General features: G+C 41.3%; 1 protein-coding gene across 4 annotated transcripts in view; it reads left to right on the top strand.

Moving 5' to 3' along the window:
• Positions 1-22640, top strand: part of frmd4ba (FERM domain containing 4Ba) — a 37364-nt gene extending 14724 nt beyond the window's left edge. For 2 of the 4 annotated variants that reach the window (XM_072451917.1, XM_072451914.1), the window contains exons 6-24: positions 580-636; positions 921-943; positions 8730-8817; positions 9498-9559; positions 9813-9870; positions 10790-10876; positions 14986-15062; positions 15514-15652; positions 16047-16188; positions 16293-16426; positions 16500-16616; positions 16868-17096; positions 17175-17231; positions 17300-17435; positions 17922-18080; positions 18289-19052; positions 19386-19509; positions 19922-20132; positions 21675-21860. In XM_072451917.1, the coding sequence (XP_072308018.1) occupies positions 580-636; positions 921-943; positions 8730-8817; positions 9498-9559; positions 9813-9870; positions 10790-10876; positions 14986-15062; positions 15514-15652; positions 16047-16188; positions 16293-16426; positions 16500-16616; positions 16868-17096; positions 17175-17231; positions 17300-17435; positions 17922-18080; positions 18289-19052; positions 19386-19509; positions 19922-20120 (2652 nt within the window). In that variant the 3' untranslated portion in view covers positions 20121-20132; positions 21675-21860. Of the gene's footprint in view, positions 1-579; positions 637-920; positions 944-8729; positions 8818-9497; positions 9560-9812; positions 9871-10789; positions 10877-14985; positions 15063-15513; positions 15653-16046; positions 16189-16292; positions 16427-16499; positions 16617-16867; positions 17097-17174; positions 17232-17299; positions 17436-17921; positions 18081-18288; positions 19053-19385; positions 19510-19921; positions 20133-21674 lie in introns of all 4 variants that reach the window. The other 2 variants (XM_072451915.1, XM_072451916.1) reach the window with 2 other exon arrangements.
• The last annotated feature ends 419 nt before the right edge of the window (positions 22641-23059 follow it).

Genomic DNA, 23059 nt, shown 5'->3' on the forward strand with positions numbered 1-23059 from the left:
CGGGTCCCGGCCGCAGACTGCACACTTAAAGAGTCGGTGGTCTCGACGTGGCGGGGCAGAATCTCTAGAGAATCTAAGAGACGCGATCGTTAACAGCGGATCGGTAAAGTTTCTAGTTTCCCCACCGACCCGGAGGCACGCGAGAGCAGCACGTAAGCAGACGTTGCAGTGCAGTTGTGTGTTTTTTTTTTTCGTTTTTGGTTTCGCGCGTACCCAGAGCAGGCTGGTCGCCCTGGGATACGGGAGACTGTTGAACCTGCTTTTGGACTGCACCACTTTTCACTGCGGGGGAACAGCCTCGGTCGAAGTGAATAATATCAGCAGTTATTGTACCTTGATTGAAGTGTAACATGTAAGTACTGTTGCTGCCACTGCTCCGGCTACACGATGCGGGGGTTGCTTTACTTTCCCGGGTTGTTTTAAGTCGGTGCTCGGAGAGTTCGCCCGGTGGTTCAGTCCGTAACTGTGGGGCAGAGGTACGGGACGGGGCAGATTTGCTTGAGTCAAGTGTTTGGGACAGCCTGCCCTTTGAATGTGCGTCTTTTAAAAGCGTTCCTTGTTTGCCCCTGTGCTCTGTAGGAGACCATCGAAGTGGAGACTGGAAATGTCTTCAAATTAGCCGCATTTGCGCTGCAGGTAAGAGAGCTTCTGTGCAGCTTCTGCACAACGGATTCTTTCTCTCGTGACTGAAGACGCTCAGTTTGAAAACAGTTGTCCCCCGGGATCTGCTCTTTGTAGCAGCTTTTGTGTCCGAAACCAAACGTTTTTAGACCTACACTTCTTGATTAAGTTTTTGGTTGAAAATATGTTTTCAGATATTGCTACTGGTATATTGTGTGCGATTATCTTAGCCGGATAAATGTTTAGGTTATATATGACAAACTCTAACTAATGCTGTTGTCTTTCTTTGCTTATCGCAGGAAGCAAAGGGAGACTATGAAAGGTAAGAATGTATTTATTATTATGCAATAGTTACAACGTTTTGAGCGAGAAACTTCATTTACAAATACGTTGTGGCTGGATGAAAGTCCAGATTTGTCATTATTTGCATTCAAATAAACTAAATATAATTCACACCTGTTTGTAAAAGGTTGTAATAGGCCTAAATCACACACACACACACACACACACACACACACACACACACACACACACACACACATATATATATATATATATATATATATATATATATATATATATATATATATATATATATATATATATATATAGTACAACATACCAACATTGGCTGTCCATCACTTTCTTTTCTTTGCAAATTTGAAGGACTGTGCTGTGAGTTATTCATAAACTTAACCTAGCGCAGATTTTGATTTTCCGGTTAATAATCCACAGACATGTTATTCTTTTGGCATTGAACTAACCCTGGTCTTTAACTCAGGCTCCACAGGGAAATACTCACGGGTGTATCTTTCTGACATTGTTTAACTTATAAAGTCCAATACTACAACAAGGACTGTGTTTGTTCTGCTGAGCCCGGAGTTTTTCTGTACAAAAACTTCATACTTGCTTCTACATGAGGTACTGTTGTTTTAGGGGTCTTGACCTCCTGATAAGGTGTGTTTAAACTTGACATGAACTTTTATCTCACCAGCCACTGTGGCTATTCTTTTTCAAAAGTTACTACCCAACTAGGGTTTTAATACAGGCTAATAATAAATAATAATAATAATAATAACTTTTATTTATATAGCTCTTTTCAGTGACCCAAAGACGCTGAATACTGAAGACATTTTCACTATTACTGCTAAAGACATTTTCACTATTACTGCTAATAGCAGTAATAGTAATTTTTTTTTATGTAGACTCACTAAGCTGTCTCTAAGTAAAGTGTTGTTCAATTTAGTATTGTCAATTGATAATCAGAAATCATACCTTACCAAAAATTGGGTCTATATAGATAAATAAGTAATTGGTGTACGCTCAAGCTGGACATAATATATTTTGAAATTTCATTGTAACAAGTTTATGCTGCTGCTTGGGTCCTGCCTTGAAACAGGAAGTACCATCACATTAGTCCTGTTCTCTGCTCTGCTTGTGTACAAGTCTCTCCATGGCCTAGCACCAAAGTACATCTCGGACATGTTAGTGCCATATGAACCATATCGGACTCTGAGGACTTCAGGGGGTGGCCTCTTGCTGGTGCCCAGAGTCAGAACTAAACATGGACCGGCCTCCTGCTGGTGCCCAGGGTCAGGACTAAACATGGACCGGCCCCCTGCTGGTGCCACAGTCAGGACTAAACATGGACCGGCCTCCTGCTGGTGCCCAGAGTGAGGACTAAACATGGACCGGCCTCTTGCTGGTGCCCAGGGTCAGAACTAAACATGGACCGGCCTCCTGCTGGTGCCCAGAGTCAGGACTAAACATGGACCAGCCTCCTGCTGGTGCCAGAGTCAGGACTAAACATGGGCCAGCCTCCTGCTGGTGCCACAGTCAGGACTAAACATGGGCCAGCCTCCTGCTGGTGCCACAGTCAGGACTAAACATGGGCCGGCCCAGGGTAAAACATGTGGAAACTACATTTCAGTTTTATAAATCCTGAAGATGTGAGACAGGCTTCTACTCTGACAATGTTCAAATCCAGGCTTGAAACCATCTTGTTTTGCTGGACATACGACTGAAATGATTTTATTCACACTCTTCTATTTTATATCTTTATCGGTTTTGTGATTTTAATGCATTTTTGATCCTGTTGTGTGAAGCACATCAAATTGCCCTGTGTATGAATTGTGCTCTACAAATAAACTTGCCTTGCTCTTGCCTATGCATAATCAGTATGCATCAGTAGTTTAAGTGGCTCTTGTGAGTAGCCAAAATTAAAATCTCACCACCAGTATTAGGCTAGTTGTCTTTGCTACAAGGACTTATGTTGATGTGAAGCCCTGTATGTACGCTGTTGTTTACCGAAGGGAATTGGCTGCGCTCAGTAAACTCTAGAGAGCGTGACAGAGCGAGTGTGGAGCTGTGGAACCTGCACCGTCCTGCTGCGCTGCCTGTAAACTGCCCTGTCTATTATTCTCACACAAAGATCTGCAGGGCTTGAACGCACGCGGCCACATACACAATGCTGAAAATGCAGTTTAACCCCTTGTCAAACCGTTGCTTTTGTTCTGCAAAGTAAGCCTTTTCTGTGGTGCTCATGATTGTATTTTCAAGCGTGAGGGGCCTGATAAATGCTGATTGTTATTTATTACAGTGTTAGTACAGTTTTATGCCTCAGCGCTTTGATTTAGCGCCACTCCTGCTTCAAGTGCAGGCTGGACTCTGAGTTTATGTGGGAGAGGCTGAACTTTGTCCCAACTTTGGAAGTATAATATAAAACAAGCAGCCAGCTAATCTGAAGGAGTCACTGACGGATGACTGGAACATTTTTCGCTCTTACTATTGTTGTTTTTTCTTTAAAGTCAAGTGAGTAGGTTGTCATTGCTTTGCCTTTTTGAAAATTGATTTAATGATCATTTATTTACACTAATACAAAACAGGACTCATGTCAATGGAGATTTTGAGGAGCTAAATACTAGATTAAAGCGGTCATCAAGTATTCTGACACTGTTCGTTTCACTGTGCTTTAGTTTAATGTTTGATATTTGTTTTGTCTCTCGATGGACATTTTCACTGCTCGGCTGCAGGAAAAAACATGGGGGATGAAGTCAATAACAGTTGTTTTTTGTCGTTTGATCCCAAGCTCTGTAGTAAAATGAACACTTTGTTGGAACTTGTATGTTTATGACACATTTGTCCCATTATGTAATCTTTATTCATGTTTATATCTGTCTGCAGGCATGACACGTTGATTGTTTTTTGCCTCATAGTTAGTTGTAAGTAGAGGTGGAAGATACGATCGCAAATGTTGTGTTGGAGATATGCAAAATTAGAATATCGAGTATATCGTCTATAATTGAAACAGTTAAAAACGACCTGAAAAAAGACAGAAACGTGATTGATTAATCTTAATGTTATGGTCCATTCACATTTTGCCCAATTCTTGAACTTCAACTAAAACATTAACAGGCACATTTTGGTGTATTCCTGATGCATGCATTGTTGAAATATAATCTGAATATTTTTTTGTCAATATCGCCCACCCCCAAGTAGTAAGTGCATTTCTCCATACAGCTCAACATTCTTGTTAATGGGCTTTCTTTTTGTTTCCTGTGTGATTCAGTCCAGTGAATCTCCTCATGAAGGTACTATTTATGCTAGCCTGTATCACCTAAAAGGCCCTGGAGCAGAGATTAGCTGTGGAGGAGTCTTTGGGAGGCATGGATGAGTCTGAATGTCCGATGGCAGACAACCAGGCGTCAGGAGAAGTCACTGTAGTAGAGGAGTGTTGTTGGCGTGGGCTGCCTCCCGCTGGGCACAGACTTAATGCTCTGTCAGGTTCCATGGTGTACTACACTCCCTATGAGGGGAAACGACTGAATTCAGGGAAACGACTGAATGTTCCCATTGTAGCTGACCATTCTGTGCTGAAAGATACACGGTGCTTTTGACAATTTTTGGACTGATTGCATTTGTTATGACTTCAAAAAATATTGATGGAAAAATAATTACTGTAATAATCTATGTTTTTGGATTAAATTTTAAGGCCTATTTTCCCAAAACACCTGAAAATTACCATTTAAAACTGAAGCTGTTCCTGAACTCTCAGTGCCTTTGTGAAGTTGAGACTCTGTAGTTTTGGACACTGATGTCTGTTTTACTCTAATCATAAGTAGAAGTAGAAACAAGCTCAGCACAGAGGAATTTCAGATTTTAAATCCTGCCTAGATTATCTTTGTTAGATATAGGAATGAGTAACGCTGGTGTCTGGAAGTATGGCCTGATTAACACTAAAACATCTGTTGGGTTTTCTCTTTAAAAAGCTGTAGTTTAATTCACTAAAAATGAGTTTAGCAAAAATGTTGAGGCGGAATCCATATAAAAGTCTTATTCATTTTTCATTTTATTTTAGGGTAATTTTTTTACTTGTGGGTTTGGAGTACAAACTGACATTGATGCTTCCCAGAATGATTGATTACAGTTTTACTTTTATGTATAACATATCAAGCAGCTTGAGAGTTTTCTTTTATAAGGTAGTGGACAATATGGAATAAGTAAAAAAAAGGTCCAACGTCCCACGTGCAAAGTGCATACGACAGGTTTTCATGTTTTTCCCATGTTTGTATTGTACGGGAAAGTGTTAAATATGTATTATATAACATTTTGAATCTGAGTCTGGTCACCATGCCCTCTGTCACACCTCACGTTAAACTCAAACATTACAGTTCAATCAGATTAGTTTATTTACATGATGCATGGGAAGCAAAGAAGCTCATTGGTCATCGAACATTTAGAACAAAATACACTTCTCTCACCTCAGATTAACAGCGTTTTCTGGTTCGGTCATTGATTCTGCAGAAATTGGCAATGTTTTTAAGTCCCTGCAATGTTTAACTCTGGGGACGAAAACAACCGCGTATGGACATTAGTTCCCACATATCTTGAATAAAAAAAAATCTCTATGGTAAAAAGTAATGAGAAATTTACTTCTGGAACCACTTCAAAGTGGGCGGGACTGTTGAGCTCCATTTGTTTTGATACGGACAGATCATGCGTGTTCCTGGCTAATCCACCTGTCAATCACGCCCCTCGGAACTCGAAGATGAAAATGGAGACAAGACTATTTAAAAATACAGGGAGATATTATTCTGGACTTTCCTGGCAAATGCACTTGAACATGTACTGTACAAAACCTCTCAGCTCCACCATAGGAACTGAGGAATTGCCCAGGGAATAATTTTATACAGGCTTTTACATTTACTCAAGGACTCATTGTTAACAAAATAGCTTTAGAATTGTAATAGATATAAAGAAAAGGGATGTGCTTCTGCAGTTGGGCACAAAGATTACCCCGTGTTTCTATGCACTGCGGCCCGCATTTACAGCCATAATCATCAATCCAGAGCTAACATTTTAAATTGTACTGTACTGATGACTGTAATCCTACCAGATTATCACACTAGACCTAATTGTACCCATAGTAATATCGCATTGGACACTTTTAGCTGTGTGCTTCTATTTGCAGGTGTAGTCGGTACTTAGTGGTCCATTCACAGCAACAGGCTCTGTCATTGTGCCACCACATGTCAGACCAGGGGAAGCGCTGACACATGGATATCTCCCTCCTACACTGGCTCGGCACTGGGGGGCGGGGCCAGAGACACCCCGCGCCGCATGCTGTGGGGAGATAACACACATAGTAATGAATTCCAGATTGCTGACGGAGCAGTGGCGGCAGAGTAGATCACCTCGACAACGCCGGGCCCCTGGCTTCCCATAAAACCTATATATGCCATCAAGTACACAGAGAAATGCCATGGCAGCAGAACCCAGTCAAGCCTACTACTACTGCAGGGACGCTTGATTCAAATGCCCCTGCCCTTGGAGAAGCGCAGTCATGCTTTTGTTTAGTAAGCTGCTTCACAGAACTGGATCATTATGTGTCTGCTCCAGCGTTTCAGCGCCTGTTACTTTTCATTACTTAAACAGCCTTTTCACTTGAGGTTAACATGGCACTGGTCCAACTATTCACAAGACGTTATTCTCTTTTTAATTATGTCTTGTAATTTGCCCCTGCTGCTCCTAGCATACTGAATATCAGGCTTGTTGTTTACCCTTTCTGATCCATACAGGTCATACATATGTACTCTGTGAGCCAGAGCTATGGAGCAAGATGGACAATAGCCATAGGGCCAACAGACACTACGGTGTGTAGTTAATGCTCATATTTGTTTACCATCCTTGTCGATTGATCACTTTTTTTAGGTGAGTCTGGCCTAGAGATTGAATAATCAGTAACTTCCTTGATGTCTCGATATTACAGTTTATTTTTACTAGAGCTGGGTTGAAATAATCGATTTTCCGATTTTTAATCGATTCGCATATTAATGACCGATTATCGATTCGTACGTCCAAAGATCGTTTTTTTTTTTTTTAATTAAAAAAATATATTTTATAATTAAAATTATTTTCTACATTTCCCTCAGTGAACTTCAATCTACCTTCAAGAAAGATAATTCAGGACTCCTGGATTATCTGCTTAAAGGTAGATTGACCCTTAACCTTTTCATCAGTCTTCCAGCCATCAGTAACTACCAATACTTGTAAGATTTGCTGTTTAATATTGATTTAATACTAGTTTTAATATGTTGCTTCTCTACACAGTCATGAAATGAAGGAAACGGTTCAAATACATTTTTCATTTTTAATAACATTAACCCCCGGATCGAATCGAAATCGGATCGAATCGGAAATCAGATCGAAATCGGAGCGAATCGGATGGGATCTGAGAAATCGAAAAAGCTCGATTTTGAAAAGTAAAAATCAGAATCGAATCGATTCTTGAAATTTGAATCGAAACCCAGCTCTAATTTTTACAGTTATTATGAGAAGTAACATCACAATTGCCACTATGAAAAAACAACATGAAGTTCTTGAATTGCTTTTATTCACATTGCCACAGCTTTATTTCCTGGCCAGCCATTCCCAACACTTTTGACAGACTACTTTACAAAACCTGAGGCATTCGAACAGAATGTGGGCGTGGCTGGCGGGTCAGGCAAACAGCTTTATACAATCAAACCTTCTGAATGATAAATGTGTAAGACATTTAACAATCAAACCAAAAGGAACACTTCACAGTTAAGTTTACTTTTTTTGAAATATTGAAATATAGCTTCAACGTAAAGTGACATATTTTTTCTACAATTATATTCTTAAGATATTGTGTTCTTACTTATTTTGTGACCTGAATAATCAAGATTATCTTTTAATCAAATAACCATGACATCCCTACTTTTGCAGTACACCATGGTTTGGGTTGTTTCTATTTATGATTCCGCTGAACTCTTGTCAGAACTGAAATCCCCAAATGAATATGCCACTGTGCCTGGTGCAAATGGGGCACTGGACTGAATATTAGCATCTTGTCTGAAGGGTCACTGGCTGTTTGGTAACAGCACTGTGACCGGGACAATACCTTTCAGCACAGAAACGCTGCCAAGTCCTTTTTTCTCTGAGCACAGTAGACAGGCTATCCACATCAGAGGTCTTTTTATCCAGCTGGACCATGTGTTTTGCCCACAGTCCACTATCAAAGTCCTTGGCTGTGGCAAAGAAGAATGATTTAGAGCTTTTTTTATGATATGCCATAAGTAAAACCTGCATCTTTGACTGTGTTTGATACTATCAGGGCTTGTTTCGTTCATTGGCTGATCTATGAAGATGCTCTAATCCAAAGACAAGAGTTATGTCAAGGGGATTTCTGGAGCTATTTCTGTGCCAAACGAGCTGTTCTGATGTCAAGTCTTTAAGCCCCTGCATGGGGTTTTCTAAATGAAGTTTGGCATGACATAAATGAGTTGGTGTTGGCTGCAGCCTGGGTTTTTGGAGATAAGAAAGATGAAAACAACATCCAGACACTGAGGTTTTCTTCTTCTCCTAAAGATTTATTGCACACAGCTTTGAGATACAATCTGAAACACATTGTTGTAGCACATACAGGTGTGGGGATATTATATGGCAGTGTTTAGAGTTTGCTTCTTTTCACATTTACATTTAGGTCCAAACAATGGTGACATTATATGATCGCTTCTCCCTTAAACAGTTTCATAAATAGGATAGTGGCATAATTAAACGTTGATTATTTTTGTCTTTGATTTCAGCTGTGAAACTGCCAGGTCTGACTTAAAGCAGCTGCCAGTCTTACCCACGCGAGTCCTGAGGGAGCATCCGTCTCTCACTTACTGGCAAGTTGTTACTCTTTACTACTATTTGCTCTTTTCCCAAACCATTACCATCTATTAGTACTAAAGTATTTTTAAGTTTCTAGTCATGTGTCATTCACTGTCCTGAAGGGCCAGCTACAATGGCTCAATTGTGTGAGTCAAAGCAATCCACTTCTACAGCTGCATTTTTACTGAAGTTTACTTTTTCATGATCTATTCCTGTATTTATCCAGAACAGCAAAACTAAATGTTATTAAATAAATAAATAAATCAATTCTTTGAGACGAGAGAGAGAAAACATGGTTTTATTATTCATTTGTGCATTGACACTATCAAAATTGTATTATTTTATTTTTTATTATGTTTTGTGGAGGTGGTAGTTCGTAGATTGTGTCGGTAGCATTTGCCCCACATCACTTCCTACTTTAACACATTTCACTTGAATACAACTGAACTATACAATGTAATATCCAAGTGAAATTGATGGTGATTCTTGGAAAAGTAGAGGCCATGAGCTGCTCTGTTGTTTCTGATAAGCCAGTGTGCACTCCACCATTAGCACTAATGATTACTGTGGGAGGTGCATAAAAGCATTGCAGAACAGACCAATAGGACAACTTGCATTTTCTGCATGAACTCACAAAGCAGCTTCAGTGTGTAACACTGGGGATTACTTCATTGTTTTATCTATGTGTTTGCAGTGAGGACCAGGTCATTGAACACTACAAGAAACTGAAGGGGCAGACCAGAGGACAGGCGGTTGTCAAGTGAGTTTGGAGCTTTTACATGCTCTTCTCTGTGCTTTAACTGTGAGTGACCCTGGCTCCTTTAGTCTCGCATGATTTGTGCCCTTGAGTTGATCAATGGACTCTGTCATGGCCAGAATCCGATCGATTGCCTGGCAGAGAGAGGGACTGTATTTCTCTGTAGTTAAAGCGTAAAGCCCACTCTGTCTCTTGTACAACAGCCAGTGTTTGACAGAGATGAAGTGTGGATGAACGAATTGTGCTTTTTCTGCAGGTATCTGGCCCTGGTGGAGTCACTGCCCACATATGGAGTCCATTACTATCCTGTGAAGGTAACAGCACTACTCTTTCATTTATTTACTACTTTACAATCTTTTCATTAATGTCTTAATACAAGAAAAATTCCAAAGCGAGACAGACACAATGCATCTGTTTGATAAGGGTGAAACGGTGGCACAGTGGTGAGCCACCACTAAAGACATGTACAATAGGCTCCTCCCCTCTGAGGCCAGGACTTCCCTGAAAAAGAGATGCTACATTTCAGTCAGAATTTCCTTGTTAAATAAATGTCAATCATTAAATAATATGTGGTTTAGTTCAAACGTATTGTATTTTTCTGCTTAAGCCCATTCCACTTACTGAGAATACAGAATATATTCTTTGTAGTGCTCAATTAGACCCACGGCTGACATTATGTCAAGCAGTCATTTATTCTAAATTGAATAACTTGGGCTAATTTAACATTCCACACACATTTTTGACAGTTGGGTTGAGTTAAATTCAAGGATAACACAACTTGGATCAAAACTGACTTTAATACAAAATCTGATCATCACAGACTATATACTACAAGCTAATGGTGAACACACAGTACAATATAATGAAGCAGGTCTAATTACTGATGTTTAACAGACCGATTAGCAAAATGGAGTTGTCAGGTCTGAATGAAGACTAAAGAACCATACCTCTAAGACTTTATCAAATAAAGGCTCTTTGAGGTTGAGCATGCTAATTCTGCTAGCACGTCAATGGACTTCCACTTAGACATTAAATTAAGACGTCTGTGAAGATCAAACAGCTGTGTTAAGGGCTGGCAGACTTTTTAAGAGCTTCGTTCTTCTTGATCTCCTCTTGTGTTGCCGTTGCTGTGAGCCTAATGGGGTAATTGTGTTGGTAAAAACCTCCCTTTAAAAAATCACATCAGTAAAGTGCCTTCTAATGATCCATGCTGGTATGTGTGTGCCTCCACAGGATAAGCAGGGGATCCCATGGTGGCTCGGAGTCAGCTACAAAGGCATCGGCCAATACGACCTACAGGACAAGCTCAAACCAAGAAAGGTACATCTTCAAGTTACATATTGTCCTCGAGGGGAATTTGCTTTCACAGACGTCACGACTCACGACATAAACATGAAACACGCAACACAGTCATTGAACAAAGAGCATTTAAAGTCAATGAGCTAGTTTGGGGAAAATGTAAAAAGATTATTTATTTGACGTGGTTTGTGGCAAAAACTATATATAAATACCTCCAAAATCAAAGTATATGTCTTTAGAATTTTTGCTAAATTAATTATATTTCTCTTGAAATTATATTGTTTATGTTGCAGGAAACCTGAAAAGCTGAATGTACATATTTATACATGTATTTATTTTAAGCCTTTTTCTAATAATATCTAAATGAAACAACACCATTCTTTTTATTTCAAATTCATCTCTCCAGGGTGGTTTTGGACGTGTGCATGTTTGACCCTTTGCTGACCACACCAAGACTGTTCCATTATGGCAGCACCCTGTTGACAGAGCAGGGAGTGCTGCTCCTAAGTAGAAGCTGTCATTATGGAGCTCTGTGGGAAGCTGTGGCCTCTGGGACGGGCCTGGCACGGGGCCAGCTGGGTGGTGTGGGACAAGAGGAGCGGTGGGGTGCAAATGGGGCTCATCAGTGAAAAGTATGTTTCATTAAAAGAGGTCAGACAGTCACATGGTACAGACACTGGTGAGGGGGTTTAGTACAAGCTAGCTGAGGTCAGGAATACTTTTTACTCTAAAGGATTGAATCCTGTGTTCTCTTTGCCTTTCAGAAGGCTGGACTCATTATGCTAATGTGAGCCTTTGTGTTTCTGCAGGGAAGACAATGGATCAAACAACTGGTCAATAGCTAACTGTAGTTAGTGCTCTGTTGTGGTGTTGCTCCTGTAGTTTTCAAAGTTATAAAATCTGCTTCTTTATAGCAACTTTTGGGCTTCTTTTTTTTCGAAAGTCGCTTTCAAATTTGCGGGTTGCAATATTATGGGTGTTCTCCTGAGCTTACATTTTTAAAGGTAAATAAATTCACCCAGTAATGACTGGAATACAGGCCGCTAACGGTTAATTAAAGCTTATGTTATCATTAAAAACATGCACATCTCATTAGCACTCATTCAGCTGCGACTTTTAAAGTTGTTTAAAAAGAAAAAGAAATTACATATTTTTAGTGCCGAGGTCCATTATTTTGGGCTTTTTCCAAAAGCTTGGTTGCTTGTCGCGGTCTGAAAATCTGGAAGCCCTGGTGGTTTTGGTTGATTCACTTTTAAATGAATGTGGAGAAGCAGGACTCAAAACACTTGACCCAGTGAGGTCAGCTTTACAAATTATAGTACTGTAAATTGAAAAATTCAATTAGTTCAAATTTGATTTAACTAATTTATGGAGTTTCAAAGCTCTTAAATACGGTACATAAGATCTGTGTGAAACGTTTCGCTAAGAACAGCAGTGCAGGATGATATTTTATTTGTCAGTAGAGTCATGGAAGAGCCTTTCTGTGTTGACTTTGCATTTTTCCCCTGCGTAGGTTTCCTCCGGGTGCTCTTGTTTCCCCACCACTAAAAACATGTACATGTATGTTATAGGCTCCTCCCCTCTGGGGCCAACACGTCCCTGTAAAAGAGATGCTACATGTCTGTGGGACATTGTCAATAAATCAATAAAAAATAGGTTTACAACCAGAGTAAAATGTGACTTTAAATTTCTGCTTTTGCTTTGACCTAATGAATGGGATCTGTCAGTAGTTGGCTAATATCCTAGTTGAGAAGTAGAATGTACAGTCGCTAGGATTCACTGTGTGACCGTGTCCAAACAGATGGTCAGTTATTCCTTTTGAATTATACCCTCCAGCATGCTCCTCCTGCGGGTAACAGGACACTTTTGCAGACCCTCAAAAATGATGAGCCTGCCATTTTAAAATAAATCTTGTGTTTATTATGGATGACAAAATGTCAGCTTTGGCATGTTCAAGCAATGTCAGACAGACTATTTTGTTTACAACTCTACCCCCTTCTCCCCTCCGAGGGCGATGTTAAAGGATCCTGTCTCAGAGCAGCTTAGGTCAGTGTCTGGCATGTCGTTAGGTGAAGTCTGGGTCTTTTTCAAACTTGTGTGAGTCAAATCTTTGACACCTTTTCATCGGGGCACTGTGCATTTGAATGTGTTGAGTCTGGACTGCGAGCCTGGGGTCTGTGGGTGTTAGAGACTACAAGCTTTCTGGCCCACTTCCACGTGGCTATAATGGGACATGAGATAAAACTGTAGGCTTGTTCACTGTGAATGAAATACATGAGGGGTTCTTCAGTAGAATCATTGTTGTAATGGAGAGCTATAAATCCATTTTGTCTCGAGAGGATCCCTTGGATCACCTCCTTCTAAAGAAACTTCTTGGAGTCTTGTCATGGCAGTCTAAGGAGTGTCACATCCTTGATATTTTGGCTCACTGCATTCGTTTCATTTGTGTGTGGCAGACACAGAGGTGTGGAATGTTCAATAATCCAGTGAAAGTCAGTGGACATTACGAGGAGCAGGTTGTAAATATGTAAATGCCCCTAATTAAGCTATGACTATTAAAGAGTGTGAATTAGTTCCTCTCTTTTGAGGTGGGCCTCACCACTTACTATTGCCAAGGATCTATCTAGGTTTCTTTTTTTTACAGAAACACTACTGTTGTTATAATTGTATTTTTGGAATATATTTGTAGTGAGTGATGCACTGCTCATTTGAGAATAGATATGGTATGGAATTATTATTTGACCATCACTTGACCAATAATTTTAAGGCATAAAATCATTCTTCAGAAACTATATGTTTTGAAATCCTAGACAATGATTTTTTCATAACAAGGTCCAAAATGAAGTGCCATGATTTGAACTGTAATACTCTTATGTTTAACATAGTTAAATTTGTATTTTATAGAAGCCTTATCCTCCACCTACCTCAAGACATTTCATGGTGTTATGCAGACTTAGTGTAGTAGTGATAACACATACATTCTTACAGGTTTCCCCCTTGGCTGAGGTTCAGAGGTATTTGAGGTGCAAATAGAACCTTGTATTAATGATTAGACCGTAGTTACAGATTCCTGAGATCACAGGACATAGTGCTGCTTTGTGTCATGTTTACAGTATAAGACACACATCATCAGCCGGTGACCTACTGTTCATGGGCATTGCGTTGTGTATTTTAAACGCATTAATTTTGCACCGACTACCAACCAGTTTGTCAGGTCTCAGAAGGAAGTGCTAGGTGTGGGTGAAGGAGAGAGAGAGAGATACCAAGGCTTGGAGGGAGCGCGAGTGAGGAAGCAGTGATGTCAGAGAGGGGGGGCGTGGCCTGCTCAGCTGAAACTCTTGCAACACCTATCCTGCTCCTGAGAACAGACAAGAGAGAGTATTGTTCAAGGAAGCTCTAGCCCTGTGGGAAACTCAGAGTCAAAGGGAACACTACAATTCAGCCGGGATTTGATACGAAAGGGACAGAAAAAAGGAGCTTACACGGTAGGTAACCTTTGGCTTGTAGTTTAGGAATCCTTTTAAAATACAAATTAAGTTTTTTTTTCAAATCACTACCGTTGTATAAATAAAAGGTGCACCTATGTACATAATGTAGGTTTATTGTAACTAACAGACGGGTACTAGGCAGAAATATGGCATAGATGAGTTACTAACTTTTTTGTTAATGAGAGTGACCCTTGCTGGGAATGAATGGAGGAAGCGGTGGCGAGATGTGAGCTGGCTGAACAGATGTTTGATTTTGACAGCGCGCAGCAGCGTCTGTGCCCCTTGCTCAGGTAGAGAGGCTAGTGCAGTGTCTGGCTGCTAATCTATTTCTCTCTATGCACTTTTCAGCAGCAGTAGAATAATTGTCCCGACTCACACTTGACTGACCAAGCCCTGTTTACTGTATCTTGCGGTTGTGCAGATAATGTAGCAAGTCAACCGGAAAACTGCATTCAGAAACATCCAGGAAGAGTCTGTGAATTTTTGGCCTAGCCTCCCATTCCCTCACGTGAATCTTGTCATCTGGTGTGTCTTTGGTGTCGCTGTTTGTCTAGTGACGCTGTACACACATTTCATACAATGACTCGTTCTAGGCTTTGTGTGCTCAGTCCCTTTAACGCAAACTGTCCCTGTCCTCTGCAGTTGTACAAGTGGAAACAGCTGGAGAACCTGTATTTCCGTGAGAAGAAGTTTGCTGTGGAGGTGAACGACCCACACAGGTCAGTGTGTGCAGCACATTACAGTGTGTTTCAGGAGGCTTGTTCAAGTGCTGTGATAATGGCAGACGACTTTATCCTACACCTTGTTCTGGGTGAAGGGCATGCACTGCCCCACTTGTGTCAATGTTATTTCTTTAAAACAATCCTATTGTGCAGAAGTGTGTAAAAGGCATCATTCTGCCACACCACAAAGAACAAAGTTATTTTAGACCCCCAGCATCTCATAGATCTACTTTTATGTGGCTCTGGCAGCCACATAAAAGGTTGTATGGTTGTTACAAATGTGTCTGATGACACTGTGTACTATTTTTAAGTCCCACTAAGTCTAATTTAATTTGCACTGGATGTTGCTAAGTATAGATTTATTATTAACCAGCAGATGCATCCTTTGAAAATATGTTTTATCATATTTAGCTGTGATAATAATGTCTCTCTTTTCTTACATGTGCAGAAGAACAGTAACCAAACGAACATTTGGACAAGCTGGCCTGGTTATTCACTCATGGTACGCCCGGCATTCTCTGATTAAGACCATCTGGGCGATGGCCATCAGTCAGCACCAGTTTTACCTGGACAGGAGGCAAAGCAAAGTGAGTGTTCACATCCCACAATATTGTGCAATTAGGAAGTGTGAAATCAGTATACATGTGTTTTTACACATTTAATATGGGCCGTTTTAATGTTTAGGTTGTAGTTATATGATTTATTAGTAAATTACATTCACATTATTTCATCACTATCCATATATCAACCCCGCTTCACTGTTGTTTTATTTTGTTTATTTGATATGCTTATGCATAACATCCTGAGGAAACTGTCCTGGCTAATTACTTGCTCAAAAGATTTTTCGCATTTCATCCAGGAATAGAGTCCACAGTGATTAATGAGGAGGGAATGCAAATGGAGCAGCCTCAAAGATAAAATATTCTCTCATTAAGCAGCTTATTTTCCCTCAGTCCTGACCACTTTGTGCTTCATCTGCAGGCGATGATGACTACAGCCAGAAGCACCGGGGACATTGCTGTGGACCTCACAGAAATCCACGCTCCACGCATCACTAAGCTCTCCAAAATGGAAAGCAAAGACCGGCTCATTATGGCCAGCAACGGCAGCCTCATTTCAGCCGGTACGCCGACTTAATCAGCTTTTAATGACTTCTGGGCCATGACACATTGGCAGGTGATGATTTATTGCAATATTTAAAGCTAATCACAGGTGCATGTCATATAGGTTCAGCCGAGTCGGAAGTGAACGAGGAGCAGAAGAAAGAGAAACTGGCCGAACTGAAAAAGAAAGAGAAGAACCTTCAAGAGTCTTTGGCGCTGAAGCTGGAAGAGCTGAAGAAGATCTGTTTGCGAGAATCTGTGAGTGTCCTTGTTTCAACACCATTTTGGAGTTATTTTTAGCCCACATGCTCACTCCTGTTGTTGTTTGCAGGAGCTTACAGGAAAATTGCCTAAAGATTATCCTTTAGCGGCCGGGGAAAAGGCTCCGCATGTCCGCCGGCGTGTTGGGACAGCTTTTAAGTTGGACGACATCTTTCCCTATGATGAGGTGAGCTTTGGTTTTATGTTGTGAAATCAGCTCAATTGTGTAAGGGGCTTATCGGATTCAGGATGCAAGATGAGGTTTAATGTTTTATCACATGATTTTGAATTAAGAATCAAAACTAAAGTGGCATAACCATAAGTTGCTTGTTATTAGTTTGTTATTAATTGTTAAACAGAATTTTGATATATTGTTGTCTTTTCCTGTTTATACAATTTCTTTTGAAGACTTAATATTAATTTATTGTTTTGCTCCAGGACCCACACCTCAGAAATCTAGAGAGCAGATTTGCCCTGCAACACAAGATCGTAGAAGCCGCGATGAAATTAGCCAGCGAGGCCGATCTGGGTAAAACTGTAAAGAAGAAAAGAAAGGGCAACTTTTTAGATTCCATGAGGAAGCTGGAAGAGATTGAGAAGGAGATTAATGCTTACAGGGTTAAGAAGGGCCAGATGCCCAAGCAACGAGCATCTCTTATTTTAGCAGGTACTGCAAAAGCAATTCACGTTTTCATTTATTCAATGTGAAAAAAGATCATCTCATTTTCCTTTGACGATTTTGCAGATGATGTGAACATTTCAGAACTCAGCTCTTTATCAGACAGCCTCACTCTGGATGATGGTGTGTAGCATTCATTTGTGTTTGCTCTCATATTTTGCTTGCACTTCTAACATGTTATTTTGCCGCAGAAGAGGAGCTCGGTTCCCAGAGACAGCGGTCGAGATCTGTGCAGTACTCGCCCCGGCCACATCACGTCGAGACGCTGGACATCCACTACGGCAAAGGCCGGCGATGCTCAGCAAACGAGCAGCAGGACGACAGCAGGTACGCCATATATGTTGACTCTGCCTCCTGGTGGGTTGTTTTTCTGGAAGCCTTAAGTTTGGAGCCAGCACAGACCTGCAGAATAGACCCAGAGCTACATTCCTGTCAGTTGCCTCCCTCTCCTTCCCTCCCTCAACAATCTCCCCCTTATCAGCCAAAACACAGTGGTTTTAAAAATAGATGGAAAAGAACATGTCGCTGCTAGCTGTAAGGAAAATAGGAAAACAGGGAAGTGGCTCTGGAAATTGTTTGAAAATATAACGGCTGTAGAAGTGATATACCGTAGTCAAGAGGTTGAAGGCGAAGAGAGCTGGCCCGTAAAGTAAATGCTAAATGAGCTATGAAATGACACTCAGCCAGGTGTTAGTCATGACTCAAATGCTGCTACAGAGGTGTCTGTTTTCTCCTTTTGTTAAAATGAGGGCAGATTGTTACCCTTGATAAATAATGGCTAGACTCTGAATACATCTCTTATCTTCTTTTCAGATTAAATTTTGGCCAGGACCCGTACTACGACGCAAACTATGTCCCCTTGTCAAGCCTCACCAGTCCATACAAGCAGCCCTCCAGGCAGCCACGTGATGCTCGTAGCATGCCCCCCACCCCCCTCCTCACCCGCAACGCCTACAGCAGCACGCAGCTCAGGTACGGCCCTCCTCTGCTGCTTCTGTAAACAAAGGTTTCTCTGATTTTTTAACTACTACCATACTTTTTCCACTCAGATTTCTGTAGATTTATTTTTTCCTTAAAATCATTGTTATGATAATTATTGTTTTCTGTTGCACATAAGAAAACACATGTTTTTTCTTTCAAACCATAATGTTAAAGTAAAGTTTTAACATTTTTATTTTAGATCAGAAGCACCATCACAGCACTTTCGACAGCGAAGCGGCAGTCTGGAGTCTCAGTCGCAGTTCCCAGAACCTGACCCTCCGATACCCACATTTGTCTTCAATCCACCCAGACGCAGCAACAGCACTGAGGTCCTCGACGATGGCTCCTCCTACACCAGCCAATCCAGTGTGGAGTACAGCGTCCCCGGCAACCACAACCATCACAACCCATGCCGCAGGATTCGCGGGCGCCACAAAAGGGATCTATACGCAAACAGCGGGAGCATGCCCAATCTGGCTCAGCCGGACATGCGTTGCTACGCCTACCAGCCCAGGGCGCGGCCGTCCACCACCGCCTACTACGTCACAGGTTGCCCCTCCTACGCAGACCCCGAGCCTTACTGCAACGGCACCTACATGTACGACAATGAGATGGAGGGACATTACAGTGTTAATGCGTACCATCCGAACACAACGGTCTATCACAACAGTGACATGCACGGTTACTACGGCAACGATGAGGTGGACGGTATGCAAAACCTCTATGCCACGCTGCGGCCGCCCAGAAATCGCCCAGCACCTCGACCCAACGAGGATCATATGAAGAACATGAAGAAGGCCGTTGTGGCGGGACATTTGAGGGACTGGTACCAGCGCAACACGGCACAGAAACAGCCCACGTACAGCTACGACTACGACAGAGGCCCGCACCACAGCATGGGCTACCAGACCATGCCTGCACAATATGGCCACCACAGCAACCACAACGTTGCCTACTCCACCGGTCAGTACTGAGCCCCAGTCTGGGCATAAACATGAGCTATTTTCACAACCAGGGGTTTCCCTTTCAGCTTTTGATAGCTTTGTCCTGCACTTTAAGACCTGCAGAAAAACCATGTTCTCTTCACAGTATCTTATTGTGTTATTTCTTGCACTGTTAGTCCGTCTCCATTAAGGGGTCTAGTGGAAAATCTCATGTGGTCTTTTGGTCTCTCACATTTGGACTATGCACAAACCATGGATGAAATCACTTATGATACACTGTAAAATAATGTATTTGAACCATTTAATCAAAGTATTGTTACACTCTAACCTTGACGTTTCTTGTGTTCCCCAGTCTCTTCTACGGAGAACTGGCACGGCCACATGTCTGGGAGTATGCTGGAGTATGACGTGCCTGTGCATGAACCACAGTCCTTCTCATACAATTCCGTCCCCTACAGCCATGCAGCCCACAGCAGGTGAGAAAAGAACTCTGCTGCTCCTTATCCAATAAGCCACTCCCTGATCCTCCTTAGTCCTCGAGCTAAAGCTTTAATTAATTGCACTGGGTGGCTATTGAAAAAATAAGCCGCTGTTTTGTCCATAATTACAACATTATTGAGAGTTAAGGTAATTATGAGAAGGTTTGGGTGTTATCCTTAACCAATTCACTGTTAGAGTTAAAGGTGCAAAGTGTGAGTTATGTGACGTATGCTTCTAAATTGACAATTTAAATTTGTCGGGAAAGACAACCAGCTCATAGTGATAAAGGAGGCACCGGTTGACGATTTGATGAGCTTTTGGTGACTTTTAAATGAGTTGTCTTGAGTGGGTCAGTCTGCATCTGCACACTGCACCTTAATGCCAGCCTGGCCCTTGCTTCTCTTCTAGATACGGCCCCTCTCAGCTGTTAAAGGGCTCCTGGTGCAGCCCTGATGGCCGGAGGCGTTGTACCTACTCCACTGCTAGTCCTCCTCCTTCTGCTGCTGCTTCTTCCCCTCTGCCCTCTCTGTCTCACTGTCCTGTCCACCAGGCCTCCTCCTGCTCCTCACAGGCAGGGCTAAGGGGTCAGTCAGGGGCTCTTTCCTAAAGGTAGCTTCTTGTAAGTACACGGCATCAGTCGCAGCCGCTGTGTTGGCCTCCTCCTCCTCCTCCATTTGCTTGTTCAGTGTTTTGGAGTGAAGTGCATTTTTAAGCTGCTTGACTTGTGTGGTGAAGTGACTCTGCATGGCTTCTAAAAGTGACTGCCTGGACAATCAGACCCATCAAACAAAGTCTAGAGAGCAAACACCAAAGAAGGAATGCTGTTTGTGGCTTCTTGTGTTATTTAGGGTATTCACTGGTGTTAAAGTTGTCAAGCCCTTGCTTTTAGGGTTTAAAGTTGGATTTTATATTGCAAAGCAGTAGGCATGTCAAGAGTATTTGGTCAATCGATAATCAAAGGTATATAAAAAAAAATCTTGACCATTTTAGAAACAAAAATTAAACCGGAATCAAAAAGCTTTTATATCTAGCTGTCTTATAAACTTGACTTTATCATTCAGAAAGTTTGATATCATTAAGCTGGTCAGAGACTAGAAGAGTGTTGATCTGTTAAACATTTTGAATGGTAGAATAAATATTTTAGTGTTTGATCTTGGTGTCAATAATCATGAATAATTGTTTAATTGTGATTTTTTTTCTTTTCACAATAATCGTAACACAACAATTTGGCATTACGACATTCCTATTTACTATCTGTTGAATGTCTCAAAAAGCTACATTAGCTAAGCATTTCATTCAGCCGCAGTTTTAATATTTTTCCTTTTCTTCTTTATACTAAATTCCCTCTCCCAGGGCCATATTTTGAACCAGAGGTGTTTGCAGTGTTGAAGCCTCTTGTTCATCCCTTGTTGACCTTCTCTTATATCACAGATGTCCCACAGAGTTTGAGTGGCCGAGCAGTGCTGGGCCCTGTGCCACTGACCAGGAAAATTACACATTCCCCCAATAGACAATCCAAAGGGTGAGACCAGGAAGTACAAAAGCACAGGATTTTTATGGTGATGGTGACAAGACCAACACAGATTAATTTCTCCTCTTTCTGCTGATTGTGTTTTTCTGGGTGTTTTGTGGTGGTGGAGTGCACTGGTGTGGCAGAGGGACAGTGTGACCCTGAAATCTGCGGTAGAATGAGTAACCCTGCGTCGGACCAGGACTGTCTGCACACACAAAAACACATGATCCCAATCCCTAAATTATCTGTGATGTGATTTGGTGACAACTCCATTCACTGCAATGTACAGGTTTTAGTAGTGCGGTAGTTTACACCCTACAAACCCCCCTGCTGCCCTCTTTCTGAAAGAAAGAGGGCAGCAGGGGGGCATACATCCTATTAGAACAATTAGAACATAACCATTCAGATCTTCCTAGTCTAAAGCAAGTCTTCAGGTTTAACGTAATAAAAGGACACGTTTAAGCAAATGGTTGACCAAAAACTGACTTGACAATCACAAATGTGTGTAAACAGTCCCTGCCATGTTTGTGCGAGGTGACTCCTGCACAAGTGTGGATTATGACAGGAGGGCCCAGGGTTAATGCAGTCTCCACTGCCACCTCTTGACTCCTTCATGTGCCTAATGTGTTTTAATCCTGTTTGCTCCAGGTCCTACATGGACGTCAGGCATTTGGAGACACACACCACGACGAGCCACCAAATGCATCCCAGCATGGATCCAGCTGAACAGATTTACTGGCACGAAGAGTCCAAACCTGGAACTATAGTCTAGCCCTGTGTACATTCCTCTGCTGACACTCACGTGCCTTAGACTGCACTTACCTGTTTTTCTGGCTAAGGACAGGCCTTTGAAGGAATTTACTTTTCTGTGGAATTTCACTCATGCATAAATGAAGTCTTGTTTTTATCTTTATGTTGTCATTAAGCTGAAAAGAAACTGCAGTGTTCCAAGGTTGCATCCGGTTTTGGTGCGCTATAAGCCAAAGGAAAAGTTGACTGAGTTTTTATTTTTTTACAAAACATGAACCAGGGCCACTTTTACACATGGATATCGAGCCAAAAAGAACAAACGATCCACCTGCTTCTATACTGTGTATGAACAATGGAAAATGAAGGATTAGACAAGGGTAAAAAAAGCCTTGTCAAAGAAATGAAGGAATGAGCTCTGTAAAATGTTTTCCTAATATGGCTACCTGCAGGTTTATTCGTAACTGGCTGAACCCCCGTTGATAACACATTCACAGGGACTGGAAAAGTATTGTGTTTGTTACTGTCAGTACTTTGATTTGAGCCAAATTCTCTCACCATCTGAGTATTACAGAGATTTGTCACAGTCACTGCCACAACTGTCGCTCCATGACGACGGGCCCAGTGTGTTTGAATGGCTCCTTCATCAGTGCTGGAAATCATGGACTGGTGCTAATACCACTGGCTCTTAAGAAAAAGAGGTTGTTTGTAAATGTTGATGTTGTGAATACATTTTTGTCATTTTCAAGAGCGTTTTTTATGTCCCGGAAAAGCATGTAATATATAACAACATTGTTGTTAAGCTGGTTCTTAGTAATTTGTATAATGGAATTTGTTCGGATTAAAAAAACAAAAAGTTTGTATCAATTTAAGTATTTTTGTTTGACTGGCAAAATCTGGTTTGATGTTGATGTCTCATAATAACATAAGAAATATTGCAGTGCCTGACACAATGTATTTATACTAAGGTATCAGGGTAATTATTAAAAGTATAAACTGAAACCAGAACAGGAAGTTTTAGAAATTAACTCCATGACAATTCCATGATTTTCTCTGACAATGTACGATCCTTCTTATTTGATCCTGCTTATTTCCTTCCATTTTTAAATATGTCTGTTCAAAGTCCACTAAAGTAAACTTGGATAACTATTCAGACATTATTAAGTAAAGTGAATCATCAATGGCAGGATATTTTTTTCCATTTTAGACTAAACAAAAAGTTGTGACAGTTTACAATACATACGTTTTCTTCGTAGCAGATCCATGGAGCGGCGGCCAACATTATG

The sequence above is a fragment of the Eucyclogobius newberryi genome, unplaced genomic scaffold, assembly GCF_026437365.1.
Source record: "Eucyclogobius newberryi isolate DKJ021-1_F unplaced genomic scaffold, fEucNew1.0.hap1 SCAF_19, whole genome shotgun sequence".
In the NCBI taxonomy this organism is placed as follows: Eukaryota; Metazoa; Chordata; class Actinopteri; order Gobiiformes; family Gobiidae; genus Eucyclogobius; species Eucyclogobius newberryi.